The sequence below is a fragment of the Megascapheus bottae genome, chromosome 15 (assembly GCF_031878675.1).
Source record: "Megascapheus bottae isolate mThoBot1 chromosome 15, mThoBot2.hap1, whole genome shotgun sequence".
Lineage (NCBI taxonomy): Eukaryota > Metazoa > Chordata > Mammalia > Rodentia > Geomyidae > Megascapheus > Megascapheus bottae.
This window is the reverse complement of record NC_143523.1, coordinates 56,397,819-56,421,535: the sequence shown is the minus strand read 5'-3', so window position 1 is coordinate 56,421,535 and position 23,717 is coordinate 56,397,819. Positions and strand designations below refer to the sequence as shown.

General features: G+C 48.2%; 1 protein-coding gene across 1 annotated transcript in view; it reads right to left on the bottom strand.

The window, feature by feature from the left end:
* Wdfy4 (WDFY family member 4) overlaps nucleotides 1–23,717 on the bottom strand; it is a 248,056-nt gene that overhangs the window by 222,188 nt on the left and 2,151 nt on the right. Inside the window, exons 2-4 of the mRNA XM_090345544.1 lie at nucleotides 6,784–7,075; nucleotides 754–868; nucleotides 250–356 (exon numbers count right to left, since the gene is read on the bottom strand). Of these exons, the coding sequence (XP_090201670.1) occupies nucleotides 250–356; nucleotides 754–868; nucleotides 6,784–7,075 (514 nt within the window). The remainder of the gene's footprint in view (nucleotides 1–249; nucleotides 357–753; nucleotides 869–6,783; nucleotides 7,076–23,717) is intronic.

The following is a 23,717-nucleotide window of genomic DNA, read 5'->3' as shown; positions in this document are numbered from 1 at the left end:
CACACAGAAGTGGTGCTGTGGCTCAAGTGGTAGTGTCTTGCACACAAAGAGGCTCAGGGACCTGAGTTCAAGCCTCACCACGAACAAAAGAAAAGAATCTCACAGAGTTTCTTGCCCAGGCAAGTTTGGAATCATGATTTTTAGATCTCAGCCTCCTGAGTAGCTGGGGTTACAGATGGAAGCCACCAAACGCACCAGCAAACAAGTGAAGGTTGACCCTGGGCAGAGGCTGAGGGATCTGGAACTCACCATGTCTGTCCCGGTGAGCACGTACACCGCCTTGAGGAGCAGGTAGCCATCCTGATCTGCCTCTCCTTTCCACCGCAGCAACTGCCCTACTGCTGCCCGCGCTTGCTCTGCAAGAAAGTGACTCCACGCATGCACGTGTGTGTGTATGTGTACACGCCTGTGTGGAGCCTGCATGAAGCTGCTGTGTGTGCCTGTGTGTCGGTGCATACTGATGTCTGTGTGTTCACAGAGCACGTGTGCAGTGTGACTCATGTCCACGTGCTCAAGGGTGGGTAGCACATCACTGTGTGTGTGTGTGTGTGTGTGTGTGTGTGTGTATGTGTGTGTGTGTGTCCATGCTCCAGGAGCAGCACGGCCCCAGTCCACTCCCCTGCCCACCTTTCTCTGTCTGGCATCCCTCAGCCCCACTCTGCTCCATGGGCCCAGCTCAGAGGATTGGGAGGGTCTGCAGCTCATTGCTCCCCACAGGTGCTCTCCACCAGTGCTCCCAGCATCACCCCATACCTGCAGGCTTTCCAGTAATGGCCTTCTGTATTTCTTGGGCAAGCTGGCTGGAGACGTCTTCGGCCAGCCTCTGGAGACTGGGAAAGCAGATGATGCCCACAGAGTGCTCCCAGGCCTGAGGAGCAGCGAGCAGGATGTGGTAAGGGGGTGATCGGGAGCCACCTGACCGCCTGCCCTCCCGCCCTCCCATCCATCCCCAGCCAGGTGCATCCCAGAGGCCAGCAGACCTCACTGTGCTCACCACACCATGGCCTCCAAGGCCTCTCGTTTCCTGCTGAGCTGCAGACCCTCCGCCACTGCCCCTGGGCACCTCCCACGAAAGCCACGCTCCTGAGACATCAACCACACCGGCCCCAGACCTGGTGTCCCTGTGTCCCAGGAATGGCCCCTCCCAGCTGCCCAGCAGAAGGTCCCAATCATTCCCCAACCTATGGCTCCCGCTCACCCATTCCCCTCAGCTGTGTCTTAGTCCTTTTGCTCTTGCTTATCACATAATGCCTAAAGCGGAGTACTTTTTCACATTAGGAAAGTTCTTGACAGGTTCATTTTCCCAAGATAAGATGGAGAACATTTCAAATGTTCTCTTTCTTTTCTCCCCATTCTAACATTTCAAGCTTTCATTGTGTTACTGATTTGAATGAACAGTACTTGTATTAAAAAATCTGAATGGAAGGAGATGTGTCACTAATTTAACTTGACATTTTATATGTATTTATTAACTAGTGCTAGTCAATAAATAAATGTGCTAGTACTGGAGCTTGAACTCAGTGCCTAGGTACTGTCCCTTTGTGCATGCTTGCCAAGTGTGGCTGCTACCTGAAAAATCAGCAAAAGGGGAGGGGGAAAAATCAGTCTTTGGGGCCTGGAATTTGGGGGCGGGGGATAGGAGCTTTTCTTCCTCAGGACCAACAAACTCTGCTACCAAGTCTTTCTAACCAATTCCCTCACCGCCCTCCCGATACTGCAAACCCTTCAAAGACCAATTTGCAGGCAGTTGACTTAGAAGCATCTATATTGTCTCTGCGGCCTGGGACTCCAGGAGGCCCACTACAATAAAGCAAATTGGGCCACTGTGACTTGGACAGTAATTGTAGCCTGAGCTGAGCTCCCCAAGGCCGGGGCCCCTTCCTGGGACTGCAGTGGGCACTCTGGAGCTGCCTTCACTCTCTCTGGCCACCAGGGGGCTGTTTGCTCTGCCGAGCCAATCATCCACCGAATGGGACCTGGGAGACCCCAAAGACTTAAGACAGCTTTCAAAAGACCCTCATTTCCCCTCCCCACCCCCCCAGCTGGGGACTAGCATGCTGGGAGAATATTATCCAATATTTTTTATAAAACTTTTATTTACTAGCAAAATCTAAGCTACACCATCATGCCTTGTGCCTATCCCCTCTTGCACAAGAAAGAGAAAGAAAATGGTGCTCTGGTCTCCGAGGGAAAAACAAAGAATAATAAAATCTCTGGTGGAGTTGTGGGGAGAATGAGAGGAGGGGCCTCACTGTGTGCATGTGAGTGTGTGTGTGTGTGTGTGTGTGTGTGTGTGTGTGTGTGTGTGTGCAGTCCTGGGGCTTGATCTCAGAGCCAGAGCACTGTCCCTGAGCTTTTTTACTCAAGTCTTGAGCTCTACCACTTGAGCCACAGCTCCACTTCTGTCTTTTTGCTAGTTAATTGGAGATAAGGGTCTCAGGGATTTCCCTGCCTGCACTGGGTTCAAACCAGACCTCAACCTCCTAAGTAGCTGGGATTACAGGCCACTGGCCCTTGGCTGGAGCCCGGCTTTTAAACAACCAACCACAAATTCTGCTATACCACTACTGTGGAGTTTGGGCTGGGCAAGGTGGGTTGTCTTTAAGGGAGCACCAGCCATTTCTGAGACTTTATATGAGGATTCCTTGTGTGTGACACAGTGGACAATCTTACTTATAATCTTAAGAAAAAACACTGATACCCGGGCGTGGTGGCTCATGCCTGTAATCCTAGCTGCTCAGGAGGCTGGGATCTGAGGATCAAGGTTCAAAGACTCTTATCTCCAATGAACCACCAAAAAGCCAGAAGTGGAGGTGTGGTTCAAGTGGTAGAGCTCCAGTCTTGAGGGGACAGTACCCAGGCCCTAAGTCCAACCCCTAGTAATGGCATGCGCACGCGCACACACACACACACACACACACACACACACACACAGGCACGCACATCTTCCTCCCTCTATACACTACGAAAGTCACTGCTGTATTTCCTCATGTGTGATGTAATAGTGCCTCTCCCCTGTCCACACCATCCAGAAGTCCAAACATCATGTGCGTAGGAGTGACCCTCTTTCTGTGCCAGAGGGAAAACTAAGTCCTCCCCAGCGACCCAAAGTCATGGAACAGGAAAAGAACAACCAGACATGCCTGGCCCTATCCCGCCCAGCTCAGAGCCAGCAGTTGTGCTTAATAGACAACTCATGGTGGGTTCCATTCCTGCCTAACCACTCAGTAACATTGGCCAAGTTACTCAACCTCTGCAAACCTCTGCCCTCACCTTCTGCACAGGGTGATCGTAAAGACTTGAAAACATGTGAAGAGTCTGGCTAGCCAGTTCGAGCTTGGATTCCATAGAAAATAATTGCTCACCTGGATGTCAAGGTGTTTAAGCCTTTTTTTCTCATCAGTTGTGGGCTTGAACTCAGAGTCTGGACACTGTCCTTGAGCTTTTTTTTGTTTATTTGTTTTTGCTGAAGACTAACACTTTAGGCCAGGCACAAAAGGACCTGAGACTCTTATCTCCAATTAACCTCTAGAAATTGGGAAGTGGGGCTTGGCTCAAGGGTTAGCCTTGAGCTGAAGAGCTCAGAGACAGTGGCCAGGCTGAATTTAAGCCCCATGACCTACTCCTCCCCCCAAAAAGAAAAGACTAGCACTATCACTTGGGCCACAGCTCCACTTCAGCTTTTTTGCTGGTTAGTTGACAATACATTTCAGACTTTCCTGCCAGGGCTGGCTCAGAGCTCTGATCCTCAGAGCTCTGTCTCCTAAGTAGCTAAGATTATAGGCGTGAGCCATCATTGCCCAGCAAGTTTTCTTCTTTTCTTTATTTTTTATTTTGTCAGTCCTGAGGTTTGAACTCGGGGCTTAAGCACTGTCTTTGGGCTTTCTCAAGGCTAGACTCTGCCACTTGAGCCACAGCACCACTTATGGCTTTTTTCTATGTATGTGATACAGAGGAATCAAACCTGGGTCTTCGTGCATGCTAGGCAAGCACTTTACCACTAGGCCAAACTCCTGGCCCTTCTTTTTTCATTTAAAAAAGCCCCAGTACTGGATGAAGCTTGAACTCAGAGCCTATGCTCCATCCTTTAGTTGTGTTTTTTTTTTCTTTTCACTCAGGGCACAGGCTTTTCAGACCTCAGTATATTCACCTGAATAAACTGGGACGTGGTGCTATCCCTTAGCTTTTGCTCAAGGCTAGCAGCTCAGCCACAGCTCCACTTCTGGTTTTCTGGTGGTTAATTGGAGACAAGAATCGCATGGACTTTCCTACCTGGGCTAGCTTTGAACTGTGATGCTCAGACCTCATCCTCATAAGTAGCTAGGATTACAAGTGTGAGCTACCAGCACCAATCTGTGTCTAAGTCTTAACTCCTCCCCTTGCTCATCATTTGAACCTAGAGCATCATCATTTCAATCCAGCTCCATTCATTGCTGTTACAATGTGGCTCGGGGAACATGTACCATGTACATCTTATCTGCCAAACACCTTCTCTCAGCAACAGGCCTTCCTCTTGACCATGAGTCCAACTGTACTTGGGAGCTGTGACTCATTGATCTGTCTGCCCTGGGAAGAAAGCTCAAACCCCCTACCACTAGCTCAGGAAAAGATTATACATTTCCATTCAAAGTCCAGTTTTGACTGAATGAAGATGACGTCTACACCATCAAACAAATTAGAAAGCCATAAATCAAGCCATCATAAATAGGTAACAATCTAACACAGTTTGGGTATCTCTGATCAAAAGCAAAACAGGAGAATGATATTGTCCACCACCCCCCCAAAAAATAAGGAAGGAAGGCTTTATCTGACTTATGTAACTATAACCCTCTGTACATCACCTTTATAATAATTTTTTAAAACCAAAAAGGAATCAGGCACTGGTGAGTCACACCTGTACTTCTAGCTACTCAAGAGTCTAAGGTCAAAACCAGCCCAGGAAGAAAAGTCCAAGGTAAGAACATCTCCAATTAACCAACAACAAAAAATGTAGAGGTGTGGCTCAAGATTTTGCACCAAACTAGTGCAAAAAAAATAAATAAATAAAAGCCAAGAGAGGAGGCAAGACCTTGAATTCAAGCTTCAATACTGACATAAATGAATGAATAACTAAATAAACAAGAGGGGTGATATAGTCAAAAAGAAGAAAGGGAGAAAGATAGAGGGCAATTTAATATTATATCAGAATTGAGATCCTGTCCAATTTGCCCTAGCTATGATCCATCTTCTGAAGAGGACACTGGATGAAGACAAAAGCCTGCCAACTTGACAGTCACCCTGTGGGGTGACTCCCTGTTGAGTTTGTTGTCCTTGAGACTCCATTTGACCTTCCTATTGCCCAGAGAGTGACAAAACTCTTGAGTGGGTTAGCGGCACTTCATTCATTCTTCAACTCGTAAGGCCATAGGCTAACCCTTTTCTATCTAGCCAATCCCACTTTTGAACTAGTCTAACAGTCAACTCAATGATGCATGCAATATGACAGAAATAAGAAGAAAGCTTTTCTGTGCTGTGTGTCTGCAGAAGTCACATTTGAGAGAAAACTAAACAGATAGTTGTCCAGAAACGATGCTGAGGGACAATTTCACTGGCTGATTAGATTGACTAAAATGCATTAGAAAGAAATTTCTAAAAGCTGAGGCACCAGTGACTCCTGCCTGTAATCCTAGATATTCAGGAGGCTGAGATTTGAAGCCAGCCCAGACAGGAAAAACTGAGACTCTTACCTCAAATTAACTATGCAAAAAGCCAGAAGCAGAGCTAAAGCTTAAGGATAGTGCCTAGGCCCTGAGGTCAAGCCCAGTACAGGCACCACCAAAAAAAATGGCTATTAAGAAAGTGATGAGCTGGGCACAGTGACTCACGCCTGTCATCCTGGCTACGCTGGAGGCTGAAATCTGAGGATTGCGGTCCAGAGCCAGCCTGGGCACTAAAACTCTGTGAGACTCTCATCTCCCATTAATCACCAGAAAACCAGAAGTGGCAGTGTTGCTCAAGGGAAGGCACCCAGTCCCAGAGTTCAAGTCCCACGACAGACCAAAAAAAAAAAAAAGCGATGAGAAGCTTGTAATTTTCTACCTATACAGAATTCATCAGAGGCAGGCTCCAGGGCCCAAAGCAGCTGTGTCAGCTACATGTGACATGGGGAGTGCACCTGTACAGCTAGTACCCGGATGGTGAGGGGTGGGGCATGCTGGGGGAAAGGCTTTCCCTGGGCTGAGGACATCACTGTCATTGAATTTAGTAATTTGCTCAAGGATACACAGCAAATGGGCAACAGAAGCAGGCCCTGAAGTCTGCTGTGTTTAACTTTAAAGCCCATATGTTCAAAGACAGAACCAAGATGCCCCAGGGACTGAGACACAGTTTGGGCATCATTGATCTACACTGGGGCTCAGCCATGACAAGACCTGTTTGCAAGCTCAAATGGCTGCGGGGTAAGACAATATACGTGAGCAGTTCCGATTCAACAAAGGACATTGGAGCTGGAGACTGAGGCAAGCACACAGACCCAGGCCATCTTCTCTTAACCTGGATACCACAAGCCATGCATCGGCAAATCACACCTGCAGTACTATCTACTTAGGAGACTAAGATCCGAGGATCACAGTTTGAAGCCATCCTGGTGAGAAGTAACCAACAAAAAGCTGGAAGTGGAAGTATAGCTCAAATGGTGAAGTGCCAGCTTTGAACAAAAACATGCTATGGGATAACGCCGGCCCTGAGTTCAAGTTCCAGTACCAGCACAAGTACTTAGTTAAAAGCTTTGGGAAGAACTCTGACCTTTAGGAACAAGGGGAGAAGACTCAACAGGCTCTTCTGATGTTCATCCGGACTCTTGTGCGTCAACTGCTGGTATTCCAGAAACCTCCTTTCCAGTGTGTCCCAGAGGGCAGTGGGGCCTGGGGATGGCACTCCGGGTGAGGGGTCAAGCTGCTCAGCAGTGGCCTGGGCTTCATTGTCAGAATGTGGATCCTCAGGTCTGGCTTCTGCCTCCATGCTGGGCAAGGTGGATCTGAATTCAGAACAAACAACTGAGAATGAAAAGTCTGCCACGTCACTTCCTGGTGATTTGCTGTGACCAAGGAACCATGTTCATTCAGTTCAGTTTCTACCAAAGACACTTCCTCTGAGAAGCTGAAACTGATCTGAAAGAAGGAAGACATTTTTTTAAGGAGATAAGAGCATCATTTATTGTTTAAAATGATAACTGGACACTTTTTTAAAGTCACTTTTGTTGTTATAAAGGTGACAGTTACCTAAGTCAGGTCCTTCCTGACTACATTTCTTTTGGGACAGTGTCACTCCTTCCCTCGCTCTCTCCCAGTTTTTCCCTCCCATCCCCATTCACAAGTTGTGCGGTTCATTTTTCCACTTCTTGGGTTTCATTCCAACACGGATTATTTTGTATGATCAGAGACACATGGGCATCGTGCCTTTGTGTTCCTCTTCTAAGAGTGTCCTCCTTTGGTTTCCCTGTGTGTGGATGGCTAGAGTCCTGTGTAATCTATCATGTCCCAGGTTCCACATATGAGACAACACATGTGCCGTTTGGCTCTCTGAGCTTGGCTTACCTCACTTAACCTGATTTGTTGTATGTCTATCCATCAAGGAAGGCTTTTTTGTAAAGTGATTCAAGCTGGCCTTGCAGCTCCTGACTATAATCCTAGCTACTTGGGAGGTGATGATCAGGAGGATTTGCAGTTTAAAGCCAGACCTGGGGTTGGGGGCAGAAGGGAGGTAGGCAAACCACCATGTCAACCAGTCACTGCTATGGTGCCCCATGCCACCGCAGCTGCTGGTCAAGCATAAGTAGGAGAATCACCGTCCAGTGCATAAATGTGAGACGCTTTTCAAAAATAACTAAAGCAAAAAAAAAATCAAGGTGTGACTCAAGTGACACAGCGTGGGCCTAGTAAGTTCAAGACCGTGAGTTCAGATCCCAGTACAGAGAAAGAAAGAGAGAGGGGGGTAGATGGAGAGGGGAAGAGATGGAAAGGAGGGAGGGAGAGAGAGAGAGGGCGGGGGGGGGGGGATTGTTCCAATCCCTGTTGGAGCAGAATTGGGTTTGCTGAACTGAAACACTTGACTCACCTTCTCTGAGACACAGAAACTTGAGAAACAAGAAACTGTGAGACAAATGAGGATCCATGAGATTACACGGCACAGTGGTCTGACTCAAAGATCAAGCTGTGGCCAGAGTCTCCCGCCTCTGCCCACTACCTGTGCTGGCTTCAGTTTCATTGATAAGAGGAAGGAAAAGCAGGGAGTCATGTGCCAGGTAAGGTAAGGATGGCAAGAAGAAACCCCTATACCCCACGCCCTTAACCAGCAAAGCCCTGTGCAGCCCTTGGATGCTTTGTACCCAGAACCTAAAGGGACAAGCAGGGGTGGGGCCGCTGGGAGAGCTCAGCAATGTCAGGACCAAAACAGACTGCACACCTTGGGCACAAGATTTAAAGAATACCAAAAATAATAAGGCAGTCAGATACCGATGGCTCACACCTGCAATCCTAGCTACTCAGGGGGCTAAGATCTGAAGACCATGGTTCAAAGCCAGCCCTTGGCAGGAAAGTCTATAAGACTCTTATCACCAATGAATTTCCAGTATGTTGAAAATGGCATAGTGTGGCTCTCAAGTGGTAGAGTGCTAGCCTTGAGCATAAAAGCTCAGGACAGTGCCCAGGCCCTGAGTTCAAGCCCCAGGATCAGCAACGCCCCCCCCCCCAGAAAAGAAACAGATCCTTCCTGGTTGTGGGTCAATGATTCAAACATCCCTGCTGTGTGTCACAAAGACCTGGCCTCTACCTGGTACTCTCCAGAAAGGAGGAAGAGCATCACAGCCCCCAAAACCATGTGTAGAGTGGGTGAGGACTGCTTCTCTTTTCTTACCTTTCATATTGTCAAGCCAGTTTGAATGAAATGGGAAGAGGAGAGGCAGGGTGCAGGGCTGACCTGCAATGATGGCTGTACCCCCTCAAGAGTCTGTGCAGCCAGAATGGCAGGACCATGAGAGATTTCTGGGGAGTGGTGGGCATCAGGGCACACTTATCTAGCATGCCTTCAAACATACAAGACATCAAGAATAGGCCAGGAGGCCAAACAAGCCTGACCCTGCCCTTCCTGGTGAGAATGTAGGAAAGAATGGCTACCAATTCTAAGCATGGCTGAACATGTACCGAATTATTTGTACTCTTAGTTCATCTACACTAGAGTCATGGAAATGTAATAGTCAGACAAAAACCTACACATGTCTATATATAGAAACTCTATTTATAACTTCCAAAATTTAGAGAGAAGGGAAAAAATCACAAATATCCCTCCAGGGGTAAGGGAAGAAACAAATTCAGTACCACACAGGGGAATTCATCACAACAACAAAAAATAGTCAAGTGCTAGTAGAACTCATGCCTATAATCCTATATATTTGGGAGGCTGAGATCTGAGGGTAACAGTTGGAAGCCAGCTCAAGCAGGAAAGGCCATGAGATTCTTATCTCCAATTAACTACTAAAGAAAAGCTAGGCTGAGAGTTTGGCATAGTGGTAGAGTATTTGCTTAGCATGCACGAAGACCCAGGTTCCATTCCTTGGTACCACATACATAAAAAAAGCTGGAAGTGGCACTGTGGCTCAAGTGGTAGAGCCCTAGCCTTGAGAAAGTCCAAGGACAATGCTCAGGCTCTGATCTCAAGCCCAGGACTGGCAAAAAAAAAGGCTAGAAGTGGAGCTGTGGCTCAAGTGGTAGAGCACTAGCACAAAAGCTCAGGGACAATACCCAAGCCACACATCGGTGGTTCACACCTATAATTCTAGCTACACAGGAGTCTGAGATCTGAGAATTGACATTCAAAGCCAGCCCAGAAAAGAAAGTCTATAAGACTCTTATCTCCAAGTAAAGGACTGGGGCACTACCCAGGCTGTGAGTTCAAGCCCCAGTAGCAGAAAAGGAGGAAGAGGAGGAGGAAGAGGAGGAGGAGGAAGAGAAAGAGGAAAGAAAAACAGCACTGACCTATACCAGTCAGGGTTTGTTGGGGTTTTTGGTTCGTTTTGCCAGCATTTTGGTATATAGCTAAGAAGTGGATCTCAACAGTCTTGTACCAAATGACAGGTGCCTATGTCACAAGCCCCTTGATGTTTTAGTCTATTCCTGTGACATTTGGGAATTGACAGGGTTTCCTACAGGATGTGGTAGGGGAACAGCCCCTACCCAGAGCACAGCCTCAGAAAAGCTGGATAAAAGAGGAGATATGAAGATCACACTAGTGGAATGAGGGCTTTGAGGTTTCTTTGTGGGTGCCTCCAACACTTGCCTGATTGACAGTGCCCAGTCTGCAGTTGGCACCCATAATGAACAGTTGAGCCCTTTGGCCCCCAGCCTTGCCCTCAGCAGAACTTATTTCCAAAGGAACTGGTCTCCAGACATCCATAAGTATCACCTGAAGGGACTATGAAAGCCCTGATTTCTGGAGCTAGTCTGAGCTTCCAGTGCAGCAGGGTCTTTGTGTGTCCTAAGAATTAGTGTCTCCCACAAGTTCCCTGGGGGGTACTGAGGTAGCTGCTCCAGAGACATAATTTATATAATGACAAAGACCACACCTGGAAGACCACAGGGGACCACACTTGAGGACCATTAGAGTGGAGAATGAAGCCAGTCGCTGCACGGAAGCCCATGTCCAGTGTCTGAAGGGTGCCTATTTTGTCCTTTGATCTCCCCATGGAACCAGTGCCAGCACACAGGCCTTCCCTCATGCAGCACTTTGCTGTCATGGTCAATCTTTGGGGTCCAGCCTCAAGGTTGGGTAATCCATTCGAGTCCCACCAAAGACCACTTCTCTCCTGTGTCTGACTTGTTCTCCAAGCCTGTGTAGTCCTGTGTGGAAAACAGGACACAACCATGGTCGTATAGGCATTGATAGTTCCTCAAGATCTGGCCAGATGGAAGAAAAAGTAAAATCTAACATGGCAGGCCTGTGTCAGGAGACAAACACCAAGAAGAGCCAAGTGTGGCTTGGCAGATAGAGCTGGAGGAGCAGAGGAAGAGGCAGGAAGAGATGAGGTCCTGCATGTCCAGCTGTAGGTAGAACAGACTGAGAATAAGACCCCCCTGTCTACCTCCATCCATATTGTCCATGCTTATTCAACTGCCTACCCAGGCCGAGGGCCAGGCATACCTGTTGGCAGAGCTCTGGCTCAGGAGCCTGAAACTGCTTCACACAACTCCAGAGCAGGGAGGGAACAGTTCAGATTTCCCAGGCAATTCAGGAATACCTCTCAAGACTAAGGTAGAGACTGGCCTGGCAGGAACCAGGCAAATGGGCAGAAACTTTCACAGAAGCTCAACACTTCCCTTTTCTGCTTCCAGGCTGTGGGAATGGCAGAAAACACATACCTCTGTGGGTTCTGCAGGCAAAAGATGGGGCAGGGGCCCCACAGGAACTCCCTGGGTTCTGCAGAGGAGCTGGTTTATAGACATGGGGGAGGGTGTGCCAGTCCTGGGCTTGAATTCAAGACCTGGGTGCTGTCCTTGAGGGGCTTCATTTGCTCAAGGCTAGTGCTTTACCACTTGAGCCACAGCTCCTCTTCCAGCTTTTTGGGTAGTTAGTTGGAATTAAGAGTTTCATGGAGCCAGGTGCAGTGGCTCACGCCTGTAATCCGAGCTACTCAGGAGGCTGAGATCTGAGGACCACAGTTCAAAGCCAGCCCGAGCACAAAAGGATCTGAGACTCTTGTCTCCAGTTAACCTCTAGAAAACGGGAAGTGGGGCTTGGCTCAAGGGTAGAGCGGTAGCCTTGAGCTGAAGTGCTCACGGGCACCATCCAGACCCAGAGGTAAGGCTATAGCCTTGAGCTGAAGAGCTCAGGGACAGCGCCCAGGCCAATTTCAAGCCTCAGGACACACAAATGCTAGCCTTAAGAAAGTCCAAGGACAGTGCACAGGCCCCAGGACTGGCAGAGAGAGAGGGGGGGAGGGAGGGGGAGGGGGGAGGGGGAGAGGGAGAGGGAGAGGGAGAGGGAGAAGAAGTCTCATTGACTTTACTTCCTGGGATAGCTTTGAACTATGATCCTTAAATCTCATCCTCATAAGTAGCTAAGATTAGAGGCTTGACCCATTAATACCCAGTGACCATCTTTTTTCTGTCTTTCTTTTTTTTTAACCATGAGTAGCTAGAGTTCTTTCCTTTTGTATGTACTGGTACTAGGGCTTACACTCAGGACCTGGCCTCTGTCTCTTTTACACAAGGCTAGCACTCTCTCACTTGAACTACAGCCCCCACTTCTGGCTTTGTGATAGCTAATTGGAGATAAGAGTCTCTTGGACATTTCCTGCTCCAGCTGGCTTCAAACTGTTGTCCTCAGATCATAGCCTCCTGCATAGCTAGCATGACAGGTATGAGCCACCAACACCTGAGAAGAGCTGGGTTTATATCTCCATATTTGGACCAGCTTCCATATCACTAAGACGTGGCAGGAAGTGGTTCCCATAAATAAGGATCCTTCCACTCAGCCACTGTGGAGCCAAAGATGCAGAGACACAGGCAAGAGATAGCACAGGGAGCCTCTCGGGATGGGAGCCAAGATGGCGCTTGTCCTCCTCAAGTGACCGTCATGGTCAGCCATGGAGAGCCGAATATCTACTCACCTCTGTCGGGACACCAACATTGTCTAGAGACTGCAGAAAACCTTCAAGATGGGTGACAGGCATTTTCATTACATGTATAGACAAAGCAAGATTCCAAGAAATCCAGGCTCACAGAAGGCAAATGAAGCCAGAGCCAGTGGTTCACCCTCGCAATCCTGGCTCTTTGAGAGGCTGAGATCTGAGGATGGAGGTTCAAAATTAGCTCAGGCAGGAAAGTTCATGAGACGCTCATCTCCAATTAATCACCAAAAAGCTGCTGGAGGTAGAGTTGTGGTTTAAGTGATAAAACGCCAGCTGAAGCTTCAAGACCAGCAAGCACACACACACACACACACACACACACACACACACACACACACACCTTCATTGGTTTCCATGCCCTCTGGGGCCATTCCCAAGCTCCAGGGACCCTATGATTATATCCCTTTCTTCTCTAATGTTCCATCACATTCCTAATGGAAGGGCCATCTGACCCTCTGCCTTTCCTCAGGCCATCTTCTTCTCCTGGGAAGTCTTTGCTTCCTCAACACATCTGTCTCTGACTGAGTCCCAGGCACAGCTCTGTGGCCATTGATTCCATTCCAAACTTGTCCCACCACTGGGCAACCCCTGTGATTTGAAGCAGCCACTGGCAGCAGGTGCCAAACCTTCCCAGTTTCCAAATCTGCTAGCACCAACCCTTCCATGATTACAGCAGGCAGTGAATGGGGTGGGCTCTGATTGTCTGTGTGCGGGTGTAAAGGGAAGACCTGGGAACTTGGAGCTCAATGTGGCTCGTGCAGGGGGTACTTAGGCTATGGAGTCAAACAGAATAAAAGTCCACCTGGTACAATTCCAAAATGGACCCTTCCCGTCCCGCTATCTGCAATACAGGCATCTTCACCTCATCACTTTCTTCCTTACGCTATCAGGACTTGTGGATAGGCTTTCTCTTTCTCACTCCTGTTTTTCCTCCATTGTTTCTATCACTTATGACATGTCACAGTGATGGCATCAAAAATGAGACTAGCCACGCACCAGTGGCTCAAGCCTATATCTTAGCTACTTAGAAGGCTGAGATCTGAGGATAGAGGTTCAAAGCCAGCCTGGGCAGGAAAATCCATGAGACACTTATCTCCAATTCGGCAGCAAAATGCCAGAAGTGGAAGTGTAAAGCACCAGCTTTAAATGAAAAAGCCAAGCAAGGATGAGAAGGGAAGGAGGGAAGGAGAGAGTGCAACAAAGAAAGAAACAAACAAAAGATGGGGCTCTTTAATCTTCAATAGCACCTAAGGTGTGGTACTAAGGGTTTACGTAATTTTCACATTCTGCCACTCATCCATGGCCCCTCATTGCTCTCCACCCTCAACTGGCCATGTTCCAGGTTCATGACGTTCATTCCAGGACATGGGCAGGCAGGAAGAAGGCATTCTGGGCCTGACCCTCCTCCTTAACTCTTGCTTATCCCCAACTCTCCCCTTACCCACTTTGCCACTCCTGTCTCCAGGCCTCCTTCCTCAGACCTTAGAGTCTCCTGAGAAGTCCCAGGGTGCCGGCCTCTTCTTAGATCTCTTCCTAGCCTGCTCCAGCTTTTCCTGTCTCCCCACCAGCTGTCCTCACATTTACCTCACCCCACAGCACAGACCACTGCCCATTGGCAGTGAGCTCCTGGCAAAGAAGAAAGTGACCTCTTAATAAATTTTTTTAGGGTGGGGGGGGTCAGTCATGGGCCTTGAACTCTGAGCCTGGGTGTTGTCCCTGACCTCTTCAGCTCAAGACTAGCACTCTAGTTGGGCCACAGAGCCCCTTCCAGTTTTCTGGTGATTAATTGGAGATGAGAGTCTCAGAGACTTTAGTGCCTGGGCTGGCTTTGAACCATGATCCTCAGGTTTCTGAGTAGCTGGAATTATAGACGTGAGCCACCAGCACCTAACTTAATAAATACTTTGACGATAGCTTGTTGTTATTATGAAGATGTTATGCAGAAAGGTACCATCCGTAAGTCAGGCAATATTTTACTTTCTTTGGACAATGCTATCCCTTCCTTCGCTTCCCCCCAGTTTCTCCCTCCCATCCCTGCCCCACAAGTTATGTCTTTTTCTACAAAGTGTCTGCTGAATAGTACATCTTTAATAAATATTTGAACATTTGAATGGATGCACTGGTGCCAGTGCTGAGGACTACAGGCAGAATAACCCAAGAGACTTTTATCTCAATTAACCACCAAAAAGTCCTAAGTTGGAAGTATGGCCCAAGTGACAGAACACGAGGCTTGAACAAAAAAAAAAAGCTAACTGAGTGTGCAAGTCACGAGTTCAAGCCCAGTACCAGCACAATCAAGCAAACAAGCAAACAGACAAGCAAAGCTGGGCATTGGTGGGCCATTCCTGTCATCCTACTCAAGAGGACAGCGTCCAAGCCCCGAGTTCAAGCCCCAGTATCAGCACAAATAAATAAGTAAACCAAATGCAGAAAATGAGGCTGAAATCAAAGTGTTTCACAGAAAAGACAGCACACATAACCTCTAGGTAGTTCTGCCAAAGCGTTGAGAAAAGGATTAGTTCCCTGTTCTACAAGATTCAATGTGGGGAGAAAAGAGAAGAGCCCATCCTCCATGAGACAGGTGCTTCTGCTTATTCAGAAAATACCCATCTTTCAAAAGTTGAGGGGCCGGGAGTTTGGCCTAGTGGTTAAAGTGCTTGCTGAGCATGCACAAAGACTCGGGTTCAATTCCTCGGTACCACATACATAGCAAAAAGCCAGAAGTGGTGCTGAGGCTCAAGTGGTAGAGTGCTAGCCTTGAGAAAGCCCAAGGACAGTGCTCAAGCCCTGAGCCCAAGCCCAAGACTGGTGCAAAAAAAAAAAAAGTTGGACGTGGTCATTCCGTTGAAGGAACTAAGGCTCAAAACAGCACCTACTCACCAGACCCCCAGCCCAGTGAGGACAGGGCACGCTGGCCAACTCTTCTGATGGTCACTTGGGAAGGACCCAGCTAGGCTGTGCTCTTGGAGGGCTGCCTGGGGGCTGGGTCAAGGCAGAGTCACATGCATAGCTGGGACAGCCAAGTCCAGCTTTCCCCAGACTGTCAGGCCATAATTCTCAGCAGAGCCACGAGAAAGGCTCCATAGGAACAAAACCTCCAGCCCACCCTGGGCACAGAGCAGATGAGACCACACACTTCCTGCTGCCTGGCCCCCTCACATCCACAGACACAGCCCGGCACCTGGGGCCCCACACAGGATCTTCCACGGCCCCCCCCCGCCAGCAGGCCCCACCCTGACCAGTGCTTAACCCGCCCTCCCAGGCCCACTTTGGCCAAGAACAAAGCAAGCCACCTACCTGGAGAAGTGGCAGTCAGGAGTCAAATGATGGGGCCACCTCCTTGCTGGCCACAGCCCCTGGGGCGCCCGTGGAAAGAGACCCACCCCTGCGTGTCCGCCATTGACAGTGTTTCGCTATGAATCAGTCATGGAGCTGGGTCTCTGCTCACTTCCTGGAGAAAGCAGAAGTGAGGTGTCGCCAGATGCCTGGCTCTGCCCACCCCCGCTCCTAGCAGAGCTGCATGACTGGTGGCTGGCAGAACGGCTTGACTTTGCCAAAAGGCCCCTGGGACGGTGCACACATCCCTCCCCCATCCCTCCCACCCATGTCACCCAGTGCCGGGGGAGACCAAGGACAAAAAGAGAAAGTTCAGCCCAAGAGACCTGAAGTCTGTATCTGATGGTCACAAATGTCCATTATTGTGGGACCTGCAGTGTCAGCCTACGCTTTCTGAGGCTCTAGACCAATAAGGTTAAGAGTGGAAGTTAGGGATCATGGCTCAAGTACATTCCTGGACATCACATGAGCCCCCTCCACCAGGCTCAGAGGTTCTCATTCAGATTCCTCTCTCTTTGACCATCAGGTCAAACTTGAGTCACCAACGGGAGGCGTCAGGGATGCAACTGTCAATAATGAGAAAATACCACTCCTGCCGCCACTCAGGCAAGGGCGCTGATAGCGTTAACAGCTGCCTATGGATGCTCAGGGCAGCACAGGGCCTGTTTCTTTTGCCCTGGACCAACAGATCTCGTATGAATGATTGGAAGTGAGAGGTGCCAGTAGCATGACCTGTCACAGAAGCAATGGGTTCCAAGATCACTGTAAAGATGAACACTGTGTTTAGGAGAAAAACTTCAGTTCCTCGATGCACAACTGTTAGTAGATACCAGTAAAAACTGTGATGTGGGGCTGTGGGTATGGCCTAGTGGTAGAGTGCTTGCCTAGCATGCATGAAGCCCTGGGTTTGATTCCTCAGTACTACATATACCAAGAAAGCTGTAAGTGGTGCTGTGGCTTAAGTGGTAAAGTGCTAGCCTTGAGCAAAAGAAATTCAGGAAGAATGCCTAGGCCCTGAGTTCAAGCCCCAGGGCTGACAAAAATAGAGATTGCCCAGCTGAGGACCTGGACTATGAACCCAGGTTGGAGCTTCTACAAGATGAGAAGAAAAATCTAAAATACCCATGTAGGGCAGGACATATCAAGGCTGAAAATCAAAACTAAAGGATTGTTTTGAAAAAGAAATATTATATATAGGGAACAAAAAATACAATTTACGAACCAGCAACCAGTGGCTCATGCCTATAATCCTTGCTACTCAGGAGGCTGAGATCTGAGGCTCAAAGTTCAATGCCAGACCAACCAAGCAAGAAAGTACATGAGACCGCTTTTAGCTCTGATTAACCACCAAAAAGCTAAAAGTGGAGCAATGGCTCAAATGATAGAGCATAAAAGCTCAGGGAGCCAGGCCTTAATGGGTCACAACTATAATCCTAGCTACTCAAGAGGCTGAGATCTGAGGATCATGGTTCAAAGCCAGCCTGGGCACAAAAGTCCCACGAGACTCTTATCTCTAATTAACCTCTAAAAAAATCAGAAATGGCACTGTGGCTCAAGTGGTAGGGCAATAGCTTGAGCTGAAGAACTCAGGGACAGCACTCAGTCCATGAGTTCAAGCCTCAGGACTAATATACACACACACATACCCACACACACTCACAGGCACAAATACAACTGATATCTTATCAGAAACAATGTAAGTCATGAGACCATAGCAAGCCATTTGTAACATGCGAAAGATAATAATAAACACTGTCAATTCATAACTCAAGACAGTGGATGTCCTGGGAAAAAAAAAAAAAACAAAGGATGAAATCATGATTTCAGATCAATGAAAACCGAGGTCACTCATCTCCAACTGGCTTTCACTACAAGAAACTCCAAAGGACATTTTTTGAGGCAGAAGAGAAAAGCTACAGATGGATGCTTGGGTCTACAGGAAAGAAAGGAGGATGCTATCTACAGCAAAGGCATGCGTAAGTATGGAGGAATGGTGTCCTCTTTCCTTTTCATCTCTTCTTTAAGACTTCCTGCATAAAGCAAAAATTCCAAACAGTGTACTCTGGAGCTTCTACCTCAATACAATGAGCAGATGGCTCTGGATTTATATATTTTGGTTTGGAACTCTTCCACTTTTCACTGGAGCAAAAGAAATATTCATTTCTTAGGAACAAGACTACAAATTTGGATTCTAGTCTTTTCCCAAGGTAAACATTGTGCTGACCTTCCTGGCCAACAGGCAGCTTGAATAATCATGAAGGAAAACCACCAGATTCCAGAATGCCTGATGTCAGTGGGTAGAAGATACAGATATGCAATTAATGTCATGAGATACTCAATACTGAATGGCAAAATAGGCTTTGAAGTTGGTGGTTTTATCCAACTATAGGCTAACACAGATGTTCTGAGCATGTCCAGAGTAAGCCAGGGTGGGCTACAATGTTTGGTCATTGAACATATTGAACACATTTTCAACTGCTTTGTGCATGTGTACCAATACTGCAGGCCCTGGGGCATTGTCCCTTAGCTCTTTTTTGCTCGATGTTGATGCTCTATTACTTGAGCCACAGCTCCACTTTCAGGTTTTTGCTGGCTAACTGGAGATACCAGTCTCACGGTCACCATTCTTGGGCTTTGGGGCCATGACAAAGTAAAGCGTGGCTGAACTGAGGGCTAGTACTGTGAATCCTCAATGATGGTGGATCTGCTAGCCAAGAGACCACCACGTGACTACGGAGCAGGAGGTACCCACAAAATGGACTGGAAGGATGGAGAGACTCCCATCCAGGGCATGACGAAACAGGACCGTGGAAACTCACCACGCTGCTCAGGGCAGCATGCAACCTGGAACAAGGTTATCTCTAGAATTTTTCCTCTTAAAGCCTTTAGATCATGGCTGGCCACCGAAAAATGAAACCAAGGAAACCAAGACTTCACATAAGAAAAAACTATGGTATACAAAGGAGTTAGGGATGTGTGTGTGTGTGTGTGTGTGCTAGTCTTGGGACTTGAACTTGGCTTAGACACTGTCCTTGAGCTCTTTGTTCAAGGCTGGTGCTCTTACCACTTGAGCCACGTCTTCACTACTGGCTTTTTGGTGGTTAATTGGAAGTAAAAGTCTCTCAGACTTCCCTGCCCAAACTAGCTTCAAACTGCACTCCTAAGATCTCAGCCTCCTAAGTATTGAGAATTATAGGCATTGGCGATTTTAAAATGAGCATTTTATTGACTTTAATATGAAAGCATGTTGTTTGCACTTTATGCAACAATGGAAGGAATGAGAAACAATATTTTTAAAAATCACTAATATACTCACTGCTAATATGGATCTTGGTGAAGAAGACATTTCAGTCTTTTCTTATCTACTTACCAAATGGTTATTAGTCTTATGATTTACCTTAAGTTTGGGGCTGCTGATGGTCACTCACTTAAGAGGTCAGCCACTTAAGAGGCTGAGATCTGACGATTCCAGATCCTAGCCAGCCAAAAAGTCCATGAGACTCTTATTTCTAATTAACCAACAAAAGGCAGGACTTGAGTCATGGTTCAAGGGGTAGAGCCCCGGCTGAGAGCGAGTTTAAGTTCAAGCCCCAATATGGAGGGGGAAAGAAAAGCAAGAGGTTGGAGGCAGGGAGACAAAGGCTATGGACAATGACATAGTGCCCAGAAGTGAGTGGAGGGACCACTGGCATCCTTCTCTGGGCTCAGGGTTCCATGGGGACAGAAGCACTGGGTGAGGTTAGCAGGTGCCCTGGGAGTGGCCCAGAGTGGGTGGTGGAGCAGAAAGCAAGACATGGCAGCTTCCGTGCTTAGATGTATGAGCTTGCTCAAGGTCGGACACCTCTCTGCCGAAGAACTTCCCTCCAGGCTCCTGGGAAGATAGTTAAGAAGGAGAACAGATGGGCCTGTTCTGGGCCATTATCCTCTCTGGGAAGGCACCAAGCTCATGCCTGAGGCCTCCTATTGACACAACACAGAACAACAAGTCTTTGTGTGGGGGAAGGTGGGGGAGGGGGCCCTGGGGCTTTAACTTAGGGCCTGTGCATTGTCCTTGTATTCAAGGCTAGTACTCTACCACTTAAGCCACAGTACCACTTCCACCTTTCCCTGGTTAACTGGAGATGATCCTCACCTCCCAGCCTCCTGGGTTGTAAAGATTACAGGCGCGAGCACTGGTGCCTGGCTGCCACAGCTTTTGATGAGAAGGGAAGCCAGTGTGCTGCAGTTGGGCCCCTCCATGCCCCTCCATGCCCCAGCAGCCCCTTCACCAACTAGCCCAGGGTCCCTGTGGGCCTCCACTCAGGCGTGGATCCCAGACACACCCTAGCCACAAGAGTCTAAACTTGCCACCAGAAGCACCAGGCCTGGCTAAGGCCAGCTTGGAGAACCTCACAACTTGAGGGGTGGAGGTATCAAGATGTGTGTGTGTGTGTGTGTGTGTGTGTGTGTGGGTGTGGGTGTGTGTATACCAGTACTTGAACTCAGGGCCTGGCTGTTGCCACTTCACATTTTTACTAAAAATTGGTGCTATGCCGCTTGAGCCACAGCTCCACTTGCAGCTTTTTGGTGGCTAGATAAAGATAAGAGTTATACACACCTTCCTGCCTGGGCCGGCTTTGAAAGCACAATCTTCAACATTCTGCCTCCTGCGTAGCTAGGATCACAAGCCTGAGCCACCAATGTCCTGCCAAAGGGACTGAAGCAAGCCAGAACCCTGGGCATTGAACTTGGAGTGCTGATTTTCTTCTTGATTGTGCTTATTAACACAGATTCATTGTACGTATCGATGGGTTTCATTGTGATGTGTGCGTTCCTGCCCATCTCCTGCTTTGATGGAGGTTTGCCCTCTCTGCCACACTTTTCCTGTACAGCCAAAGTTGAGCCTGCCATGCCTGCCTGCCTGCCTCCTCGGGCAGCTGTGACATTCAGGTTGGCCTGGCTTTGAAGATCCATGGGCCCAGGAGAAGTAAGCTGGCACCACCAGCTGCCAGACACTGACCCAAACATCAGTGTCCCTGGGTACCATTCAGGGCCTGCCCTGACCCCAGAAAACCAGTTGCTAAAACAGAGGGAAAATCAGACAGACAAAGCCACTTCTGCTATCTGTGCACACCACCCAGGCACCAGTGCAGGGAGTACATTTGAATTCTCAAACCTCAACACAGGTTCACTTCAAGTTCTGGGGGAAGGTTTCTGGGCAGAGTCATTATAATTGACTCAGCACCTAGGAACTTCTGCAGAAACTAGGAGATGTGGGAATAATCGCTTTCCAGATGGGGGAAGTGACTGCGTTGCCCACAAATGTCCACTGCCTTTGCTGCAGAATGCGTTCACACTCATCATTTTATGGACTCCTTTGTGAATCTATTCTCAGGGAATGGCTTGGTATTGACAGGGCTTCCTTTTAATAAAGTTGCTTCAAATTGTGTGTGTGTGTGTGTGTGTGCGTGCGTGCGTGCCACACTGGGGCTTGAACTTGGGGCCTTGTTCTTCCTGTTGCTTGGTATTTTTGCTCAAGGCTGATGCTCTACCACTTGAGTCACACCTTCAGCTTTTTTGCTGGTTAACTGGAGATCAGAGTCTCACTGACTTTCTTGCCAGAGCAGGATTTGAACTACCACCCTTTGATCTCAGCCACCTGAGTTGCTAGGATTGCAGGTGTGAGCCACAGGCATTTGACTCAACCCTTGATTTCTTGAAACACTAGTTTTAGGTCCCATTCATTGAAACCTTTGCTAAGTTCCAGGCCAATGGTGGCAACAGCTCCCTGGCCCAGGGGCAGCAAACCCAGGAAAGTCTCCCTGTCCGACACTGCTGACCACAGAAACATCTGCCCAGCTCCTCACCCCAAAGCCTATTATGATGACCTGGATGCTCCAGGCCACTCCCTGGCCCAGAGTGAGCCACCTGCTGGGCGCACAGGCGCACAGACCTGGGATGCAATGCCTGTGTCTGCCCCCGCCCTCCAAGAGCCACACTGTCCAGGAAGAGCGGAACACCCAGCCCAAATGTTGTGAGGAGTATGTGGGTGATGTTCTGTCCCTTAAATATGCGGGCTTACCCTTCCCTGAACCCCCCAAACAAATGGACCTGGGGCTTGTCTCTCATGTAACCTCGAAATAATAAAAAGAGAGTGACTCGATCCAAGGGTCCTGGAATTGGGTCACAGGCACAGGACTGAGATTACGGGTATGGTTCTTATGAGCACAGACTCTGTTTCCACGTCTAGGGGAAATTAGGTTCAATTAGATCTGAAAACTGGAGACTCATCTCCAGTTAACCACCAGAAAACCAGAAGTAACACAGTGGCTCAAAGTGGTAAAGTCCTGGCCTTGAGTGAAAGTGCTCAGGGACAGCACCAGGCCCCGAGTTCAAGCCCCATAACCAACAAAAAGAAAGAAAGAAACCTTCTGAAAGGTTTTGCTAGAATAATTTGATTTCTCCCTATAATGAAAAATACCCTTAGCCCCCCTGGCTTTGTGATCCTCCACTCTGAGAAACATAATAAGGATTCAAAGCTGTATTTGCTCATTGAATGAATGGCATTTGTTGAAGGAGTGTCTGTGGAGCACTTCACCAAGTAACAGAAGCAGAGCAAAGACCCTCAGGCAGGAAAAGAGTTTAGTGCCAGGCTGGGCTAGATGGAGACACAAGGAGATGTGGAGAAGCAGGGCAGGCCCACCCACCAATGGGAGTCTAAGATCTGTGGAATTCAGGGCTGAGGCTATAAGGGACGAGGAGTTGCTATCTCCTTCAAATGTCATCTAGATGACGTTTGACTCCCCCGGGTCTACTTTTAGGCAAAGCCTCTCCTGCTGGAAAGGGTCTCCTCATACTCATGTCAAAGCCCTAATGGGGAAAAACAAAAACAGGAAAACAAGCTCTAAGTAGTGGGGCCGTGGCACCATCTTGTGGCCATGTTTGCCAATTACAGCCTGAGTCATTGGCTTCTGCATGGGTTCTCAGTACTGGGGAAAAAAAGTGGGGGAAGGGGGCAATCCTAGGCCCCAGCATTGACTCTGTTTACACACTGAAAGCAACACCCAACTTCTCTTTGCTGATAATCACAAGGAAACCAGAACCATATGAAAGAAGAACTAGCCAAATGCAAACAAGCAAGTGACCACTAGAATATGATTGCATTTTATGTTAGAATTTATTTTAAAATCATTTAGGGAGGAATCATATCCATAAAGCAAATCTTTGTCAATGACAAAGAAGCTGAGAGGCCTGGGGCAAAGCTGGCACTTGCTCACAGGCAGAGGCTTCTCTATAACCCAGCAAGAAGTTAAAATGCATGCTTGTCTACAGGCAAACTTTGAAAACTGAAATTTTTCCCTAGTTTTACTTCTGGGTCTGTGCGTGTGTGTGTGTGCACGCGCGGGTGCACGCAACACTAGGGCTTGAACTCAGGGTCTGGGTCCTGTGCTTTGTCACTTAAACAACAGCTCCACTTCTGGCTTTTTGGTGATTAATTGGAGAAAAGAGTCTCATGGATTTTATTGCTCAGGCTGGCTTAGATCCTCAGTCTTCAGATCTCACATCTCCTAAATAGCTAGGATTACAGGCATTGAGCACCCAGCTCCCAGGAAAAGCCTCGCTCTAATTGAGCCTGTGTGATTGAGTCTTTACCTGTCCCAGCCTGACTTTTCTTTCCTGGAGTATTTAGACTGGCTCTTCCTGATGAATATAAACCAATCACAAGTCTTATTTCAGGAGT